The 8,849-nt window shown below is 34.4% G+C and overlaps 1 protein-coding gene across 4 annotated transcripts; it reads right to left on the minus strand.

Moving 5' to 3' along the window:
• Positions 1-1,982: 1,982 nt before the first annotated feature.
• On the minus strand, positions 1,983-7,799 carry LOC147552683 (uncharacterized). Of its 4 annotated transcripts, none has more exons than XM_086670625.1 (10): positions 7,557-7,782; positions 6,732-6,912; positions 6,048-6,120; positions 5,874-5,931; positions 5,672-5,766; positions 5,478-5,581; positions 4,917-5,045; positions 3,459-4,638; positions 3,244-3,343; positions 1,983-2,221 (listed from the first exon to the last, which is right to left on the minus strand). In XM_086670625.1, the coding sequence occupies exons 2-9, from the start codon at positions 6,854-6,856 to the stop codon at positions 3,341-3,343; spliced, it is 1,767 nt and encodes a 588-aa protein (XP_086526751.1). In that variant the 5' UTR covers positions 6,857-6,912; positions 7,557-7,782; the 3' UTR covers positions 1,983-2,221; positions 3,244-3,340. The 4 variants fall into 4 exon arrangements, with proteins under 4 accessions (XP_086526751.1, XP_086526749.1, XP_086526750.1 ...); XM_086670626.1 differs by having other exon boundaries at positions 2,159-2,545; XM_086670623.1 differs by having other exon boundaries at positions 3,244-4,638; positions 7,557-7,799.
• Between the last annotated feature and the right edge of the window lie 1,050 nt (positions 7,800-8,849).

Genomic DNA, 8,849 nt, shown 5'->3' on the forward strand with positions numbered 1-8,849 from the left:
CTGAGATCTGGTGAATCAAAGATTCAACAACTGTTTTGGACTCTTCTCACATTTAATCAGTCTTTTACTCTTCATTATAGAAGACACTGAAATCAAGTCTCATTTATTTTACAATCAAAGTCTCATTTACTCTTAGTTTTTTAATTGTTGGAGTTACAATCATGCCTATTTGTCTTATATTATCCACATTGGTATCGTTTCGTTCTCTCTTTTTGAGCAAATTTTTAATCAGAAAAGGTTTATATATACTTGACTAAATGTATTTATTCTTCTTGGCAGATCTACAAATAGCTAGTGCAAGGACATACTTGTTGAGAAAGGTGATAATTGCTAGAACTTGGACGACGAATTTATTGACATCATGACAAAGAGATTTTGAGTGGCAATATGTTTACAACATCATGGAGAAACGTAATGCCAATTACTTTAACGTAGTAAAATCGCTTACTTCGACGATTCAAGTTAATAGACCGGGGATTCAAGTAGGAGATAGAACAAGCGAAGTAAGTCCTTCACTTATCACCTATTACAAAAACGAAGTAAAATCACTGGAGGTTCAATTAGAAGCTAATAAAAGAGTTGAAGAGAAAAACAAGTAGTACGGGCACTAATCATTGGCGGGAGTTCACTCATCTTGCTATTAAGTATTAGCGTCAGTAAATTTGCGTTTTGCTTTTGTCTATACATTTTCTTGTGCACATATTTATTCTATGAATTTGTATATTAGTGCAAGGTTTATCATTGTTATTTTCTCTGCTGCAACTTGGGAGTTAATTATTTGAAGTATTAATGCGCAAGGTTTATTTTAGTTCTAAGTTTATGAAAACGAGTAGAAAGTTGGTCATAAGTAACCCAAAGTAGATCGTTCATTGTATGTGCTGCTTAGACTAAAATTGAGTTGATACAAAGTGTGGGATGAGATGTTTAGTCATTCTTTAACTTCATCAAGATATAAAGACTTTTTTGCTGTCCTCTAGTAAAAGAAAACAAATTTGTGTTTGACGAGGTATTTGATAAGCTTAAGTTTACTTACTTATGCCCTCATTGTCAAAGATTCCACCTTTATCTAGGTGATGTGTAATACATCTACTTATGTAATTCGTGAGTCAACTTTTAAATAAGTTATTAGAGGCGATCAAATATGTCAAAAATCTATATAATAAAACAGAAGGGAAAACGATGATTGGAACAAACATCATTTTTTAATAAAGGATATTGTCTAGAAGTCCTTCTCAAAATTTAAAATATAGTCCTTCGTAGAAATAAAGTTACCTATTTAAAAAGCAATAATCGTTTCCTTCTTAGAAATAAAAATTTTAATTTAAGAAAAAAAGAAACAAAATAAATTTCAAGGGTTAAAAAAAGAAATTAAAATCTCTCTTTCTCAATAAAATAATAACTAATTTAAGAGAAAATAAACAAAAAATAATAACTAATAAAAATCTCTCTCTCTCTCAATAAAATATAACAATGAATTTCGTAACATTTGATTAATACAAATGTCCGTGTCCTAGGGAAAGAGACCATTTAGAGATCCATTTCTCACACTTACACATGGGATTTTTTGAGTTTTTGTTGAGTCTTGCATTGGAGATGCTCTAAATTAATTAGATGGATATACACAAATTTGATAGAGAAGCTCAAGGCGAAAAAAAGGTTCTAAAATATTATAACAGAACATCGGTCTATGTTCAATGTCGAACCAAGAGATGAGATACCGCATGTTAGAAAAAGTTTTTCCAATGAATGATATGTACTTGTTTAAGTATTTTTCCGACCAAATGATATGTACCTTTATTTGACAATAAGCAAAACCAAGATAATTTTATTTTTTCATCACCATACATGTGGGTTGGGGTGGGACTTCGGCTAGCAACCCGGAACCCTCCCACGTCCGTTCGCATCTGAAGGGTTTGTGGACGTTCGGTGATTGAGTCGATCAAAATCCGCCTGCCTCGTAGATTTTTAGCCAATAATAGGTGTTTTTAATTTTGGTTCCAAATGAAAACTAATTTGATAACTACCTCCTATCTAATAAATTTACCTGTACATATTTACATTAATAAAGCGGCTGATGTTGATCCTTTTGACCTTTTCCAACAGCAAAGAAAGAAAAAAAAAACCTAAGCAAAAGAGCAATTATTCTAATTCCATTGGTAATTTCTACCAAAAACATCTAGCTATGGATCATTATGGAAGGGCTTCCATTACAAACACAAACCTGCAAAAAGAAAGAGCTCATGCAATTAAAAGATAATAACCACAATTCACAGGTATAACAAGCAGGCATAATATGAAAAAGACACAGTGTAGTCAATCCATGAATTTAAATAAAGTAGCTTCGTGGAGAAGAATATGATTCCTCAATCAATCAAGTCATAAATAAATATGCATGTATACACTTTTTCCCTTCGATTTTCTGTGGGCAAAAGGTTTCAACATCTTATTTGAAGGTCGGTCAAGACTTTGAAGCCAATACTCGGACAAGGCCTGCTAATAACAACAGCTTCGTAAGAAGGTAGCAACAGGGTCCTCCGTCATAAACCTGGGAGGAGAGGATGTCTGTGAAGAATTTCTCTGCTGACACTAACTAAGCATATACATAAATGCCCTACCTTAATGATGCAGCGTCTATTTGTATAATTTGCAAACCTAAATATTTAGGTTCCAGTACTTTAATGGAAATGTAATCATGTAGAGCAGTTCTAGTTCAGATTATAAGTTCCTCCGATAAATGGGTTGTCACCATACGTCTTGGGGTCGTAAAATAACTAATGAGAAATGATGCTTGTTCCGTGTTGGTAAAATCTATAGACAGGTAAGTAGTTGGGATTGGTGCATCCGGCCAAGTAACTTGTGGATTGGATCGGATCGTCGGTGGTAAACCGAGCCAATAATTGTGACCCCACAAGTCAAGGATTTACCCCTTAAGGAATGCCTGCTTCAGTGGATATAGACCACCCATTATATACAACTTTAGAAGCAGCTTTGCTGCTATTCTTTATATATAATATAGGTATTGATATGTATGCATGTATATATAAACATAATAAATATATATACACAAAGGTAATCGGAGACTCAGGGAGAGATTGTGGGGTAGCCGATCTAGAGGCAATACCGTCCAATTAGATTTAAAGTTACATATCAGCACCACCTCTATCACTTTCAGAGGTAAATTTTATGCAAAGTAATACATGGATTATCTAACTTAAAGAGGAAAAAGAATAAGTATGTCCTTACCTAAGTTGCGCCGAACCAGCTATATATGGTACTCCACTGTAAGCCTCGCAGAAATACAAGTGTGAGCAATTGGTTCAGAATCAAGGGGAACGCATTGTTACTTGAGGTGATTCTGATCTCAAATTTGAAGAATTATGCGAGTTATCTACGGACATCAATCTTGTATCTGCACCACATGAAGCATCACTCGCAACAGTAGATATGCAATCCTTTGCTCTGGGGTTGTCACATTCCATATCAAATGCATGTTCCAGGCGCACAGATTTTACAGCAGCAACGGTTTCATGGTCTGAACTTGACGGAGAGAGAGAAAGCCATTTCACTCTTCGAAAATCTCTGCTATTGAGATCATCTTCGCCGCTATTTGCATGTGAAATTGACTTCAAATCTGTCGAACTGGAATTTTGTTTTCCCACTTCTGGCGTGCAAACCCCATCCAAGTCACTTGCATGAGGAGTCCCTTGAAAGATCTCACGTCCACGTTTTCTTATGATGGATGGGGTATGTTTGTAACTTTTTGCTGCATTTCTTAGTACGGATTCTACACTAGTACCTTCTAAAGATATATTTTTTACACGCGTAGGTGGAGTATAACAAAGAGGAGTTCTTGAATCTGAAATTTTACCACTGTCCAGAAATGTATCTGAACTCAATCGACTCAAATTTGTTACATCGGAACATTGAGTTAAGCTGATATTGTTGATCTCAAGTGCTAAAGAACTTGATGAGGGGCTGTTAGAATCTAAATCGGGTCGTAAATTTATACCATTCGGACTATTTGGAGAAGAAAAGGTAAGGCTTTGCCTTCTCGGAGATTTAAATAATCTCTTCCCAGTATGACCTGCCGTGGGAAGGGAGTGAATTTTCTTACTACTGGAAATCGAATCCAAGGGAAGAGTCGAAGGAGGGGGTGTGGAAGTTACATCCTCCAAAGGTGGTTTTGGAGTTGAAAAACTGAAGAGGGAAAGCTTTAATTCATCTAGAAGACTACTGTTCTTAGTATCTCCTAAACTTCTGTCGTTTACTGGAATATTTAACTTAGTACCAAAAACTTGGATTGGTTTTTTCTGATAGTTTACCTGCTCTTCCAAGGCTCTAGAGACTTCTAGCTGAGGAGGTGGTAATCGTAGATCTGGTATCTGGAATGGTTGCGAGCGGATATCTTTTACCCCACCATTAGAATTCCCACGAGTTGAACCTAACAAACAAGTACCAGTCCTAGCACCATGGAGAATTCTTTTGTCTAAAGAAGTAACCGTTCCAGTACTCGGTCGGGAGTTATCCGAACAAGAAGTTTTTACACCCGACACCTCTCCTGTACACCCACAAGCTGAATACATATCCAATTTCTTCTTCACGGTACAATTCCAGTGATTCTTTATTGAGTTATCAGCCCTGTAAAAGCAATCAGCGATTAGAAGTAACTCATACTAACTAGGAAAAAGCTAGTATAACATGAGTATGAAGGTAAATACAACTTTTGATGCCATCCTCCAAAAGTTTCTTGCATTAACCAGGGAAAATCTATTAAATTGAATTTACTCTACTTGCTTCACTAGGGATGCCAATTTAGAGAGCCACAATCAAGACGACTTTTAGGCTATGAATTTATAAAACCAATTCATCTTCTCAGTTCAATATCTTATTCGATATTATTGAAGTTTTATGAGTACCTTCCTGGAATACACCTTGCAATTTCTGCCCATTTGTTCCCATAAATTCGGTGTGCCTTTATAAGGGTTACCTCCTCCTCGTGAGTCCAAGCATCTTTCTTTATAGCAGGATTTAGATGATTATGCCATCTAAACAAGAAAAAAAAAGTTTAACTTCGAACTCGAAGTATCAAAGAAATGCCCTAATGAAGAAAACAAAGTCACAATGGGAACATAAAATAAGAACAATATCATGTCAAGGTCGACAAAATGACCAATAAATTATACTTTAGCAGATATAGTGACAAAAAGTACTAGTGCAGTATCATCGACAACGAGATAAAACTGCAGTGTTCAATTAATACTTCAATGTTATTTCATGCATTAGTTATTACAATTTCATGAAAAGAATAATTAACGAAGTGGCAACGAAAGAATCGACGAATTTAAGTTACGCAGAGCCAAAGAATACCCAGTGGAAAATTGCAAATCAGTCATAGTTCATTCGTTTCCCAACTCACTGGAGTCGATAACCATATCAAAGTCAGGATTCATGTGGTAACTGCAAGTGTTGTTACTTACCTTTCTCGGCACTGCTTGCCTATGCGACCTGGCAAGTATTGTGCGATAGCAGACCACTTCTTACTGCCATTTATTTCAACCAGCTTGATAATAAGATCATCTTCCTGAAATTACCAAACAAGAGAAATAATGGTTACAAATAAACCATAGTATACATTGTACTCTAGCAATGATAAACAAGTCACTGTTAGCACCTCTTTAGTCCAAGGACCTTTGACAAGTTCTGGATTAAGAACCTTCTGCCAGCGATGCAGGCATTGCACATCTGACCTGTCCTTGAGACAACCAGCTGTAGAAGGTTGCAAAGTTTATGATAAGTATCAGAAGATTACTGGTAGAATTTGAAGCGACGATATTATGACTTATGAGTAACATAGCAGAAAGAAGTATATGTACCAATTTTTTTCCAATTTTTTCCTGCGTACAATTTGACAGCATTAGTTAACGCCTCATCCTGTTTAACAGAATAGAAAAACAAATCACATTAACACAGTTAATACGAAAGTAGATCTTAAAGAACAACACGTGCTCCCTAATACACCAAAATACACACAATAATAGTACACTTACCTCTGATTGTGTCCAGCCTCCCTTCTTCGACCGTCTGGTGGGACCCGTTGTCCTCTTGGAAATTAGAGAACGGCTGTCACAACAGTAGTTCACATTTAAAAAAATAAACAAGATTAATTAAAAAAAAAAACTGAACAAAAAATAATTTCAGCATGCTTCAGGAACAGTCGGTTCACCATCATCAAGTCAAGCAGTTAACTAGCTGACGAAGAAAACAAAAGGATGTTAAAGGAATTCTTTCGAGGTTACTGGTAATGGGCTATAAATGGAATGAGATGAATGTGGGTGCTTGAATACTCAGTCTAGTTCTATTTCTTCCTATTTCCGAGTATTTCTAACTTTAATCTTCTTCACTATATCTTTCTGAAGCTCTTCTCAGCTAGCAAGCTAGTGAAGTAAGTTGAAGTAATTCATTAGAATCTATACCCATTTAAGTCAAGTTTCACATTTACTGAAAACAACTAGAATCGATTGGTAGGGGAGATGTACTTGATTAAATCCAAAGATTATCTGAGGAGATCTAATAGCTATAAATATCTCTCGAGATACATGTGCTCCATAAAAGCATAGTTTCACAGTTATTAATATGCTAAAAACAATCAAAACTTATTTGGTTGAAAACCTAAAAGTCATTCATATGAAAAGAAGAAAAATATGAGATAGAAAATGAAATATGAACCATACCCTCGAACAGTAGCTAGTTTGTGAGATGTACCACAACTGCCATCTGAAACAGAAGAACTGGAAGCAGCAACCGTGAGGTCCTTTGTCGAATTAGAGTTAGCTTCTTCTTGTTTAACCTCCTCCATCCTCCAAAGTCCAAACTTAAGTCTTCGAATAAGAAAAACTGGGAACAATCTTCAACCTATACCAATCCAAATCCAGCAAGAAAAACAAAATAATAACTAAGAGATAGTACTGAACCCAAAATCACCTCGAATAAGCACTCTAAGAACTGAACCAGGGCAAGTTTAACTGGCAATTCAAACCCATCAGAGTAATCAAAATTAGAACTTTCACGAAACAAATTACTTGTAAACCTAGCACTAGAACTTCTACATTAACTAATTTTCCAATCCATTCTAGGGTCGATAAACAAACAAAATAGATCCACAAGTAAGAAAGATTAACCGACAAACTTAACAACTTGATAAAACCAACAAAATCCACAAGATAAATCAATAAATAACCACTTGATAGAATTAAATAATCAAAACCTAAATTAAACATGCTATTACACAATTAAACTGTATCCAAATAATCAACTTTCTACAAAATTGGATCTTCATAACCTACTACTATACAACAATAAACTGAATGGAAATTCACAATTAAACAAATTAATTGAGAAGTAAAGTTTCGCAACGGCTATACAAGATTTAGGGTTTCATGATTTTGTTTCCATTAATAAACTCTTGAAGTTCAACGGCTATAAAGGATAGCTTGAGAATAAAAAACGCTTATAGAATAAAACAACCAGTAAAGGTTCGATCTTTAGAAAGGACTAACCTTGATTAGGGTTTTAGTACGGGGAGGAAGATTAGGTTTTGAAGAACTGATGGGAAGAGAATTTTCTTCTAACGAAGTAGCGGGAAAAGAATTGGTGAAACTTTCTCTCTCCCTCTCTTTCTAGAGGAGGAGGTGGATTGAGACTAAAAACGGAAATAATATTAGATGATACGGTTCAAGTTCTGCCCCTTTTAAATGCTCCCAACAGTTTACGTTAGATTATAACGACGGGTCGCCGTCCTTAACGGGATTTTATAAAACAAGTTAACTGCTTTTAATTTCTTTCCGTCAAAGTACACGTTCATTTTACCTTTCAAGAATTTTTTTACACTCCAAACACGGCTATTTTTGACATTTTTGTTAGAGCCCAAATTAAATGAACATTCTCTACTAATGGTTGGGCTTTTTCATAAGCTACTGAAAAAAATTAGATGGCCATGGACAAGTACAGGCAAAGCAAAGTTAGATTTAGTGAGAAATTAAATTTAAGGAGATTTTTGTTTTTTTCTTGTTCATCATGTTTTTGTTATTTTAGCGACTGGAAGAATTTTATAACTTGGTTGAAGGAATAGTTTTGACTTTTGACCCGTGATGTTATCTTTTGGAATATTTACTGGAGACTCAAAGAGATAGAAGGATGTGTTTGGAAGAAATTTTAGTTTTTCCCTCGTGTCAATTTTTTTTTCGCACCTCGAAAACTTATTTGTTTTCAAAACACTGATCATATTTTTGTTAAATCGGTTTACTAAAAAAAATGATGTTCCATCCTATTCAAAACTTTATTTTATTTTTTTGATAATTATCAGACATAATAACTAGCTAAAACGTATCTTAAATTGTTAAATAACACTTATAGAGAACACACAAAAAAGTGAAAGTGTCAAGTGTTGGAAAGAGAAAAATACTCTCTTTTCCCTAAATAAAATAAATTTATTTTTGGTTTGTGTAAAGGAGAAATTTTATTTATCGTACAAAACATTTTCGATAAAAAGATTTTGTTTAAAACAAAATCTTACTATTATTTTATAGAATATATATATTTCTGTTAATATCAAGTGAACATTTATTTTCCTCGACAAAAAAAATAAAAAGTGTACAATTATTTTGTAATATTATATTGATCAACAATAGCTTGAAAAAAGAAAATTGTATTATTTAGCCACAAAAATGTTACCGGATAAATAGTTGTGATGGCTAATGAGCAACTGTATAGTTTCATTTAGCATTTGTCAAAATATATTATCAAATAAATATTTTTTGTATTATTGGTCAAAAGGGAATCGGAGAGGGTGG

This window comes from Eschscholzia californica, unplaced genomic scaffold, assembly GCF_041429995.1.
Source record: "Eschscholzia californica isolate CP2 unplaced genomic scaffold, dmEscCali1.0.p SCAF_3, whole genome shotgun sequence".
Lineage (NCBI taxonomy): Eukaryota > Viridiplantae > Streptophyta > Magnoliopsida > Ranunculales > Papaveraceae > Eschscholzia > Eschscholzia californica.

Bases quoted from the DNA above. Each gene is read 5' to 3' on its own strand.
- LOC147552683 (XM_086670623.1), bottom strand. From the start codon at position 6,856: ATGGAGGAGGTTAAACAAGAAGAAGCTAACTCTAATTCGACAAAGGAC. The intron at 5,932-6,047 runs GTAAGTGTACTA...TCTGTTAAACAG, and splicing joins GAGGCTGGACACAATCAGAG to GATGAGGCGTTAACTAATGC. The intron at 5,582-5,671 runs GTGCTAACAGTG...TGGTAATTTCAG, and splicing joins AAGGTCCTTGGACTAAAGAG to GAAGATGATCTTATTATCAA.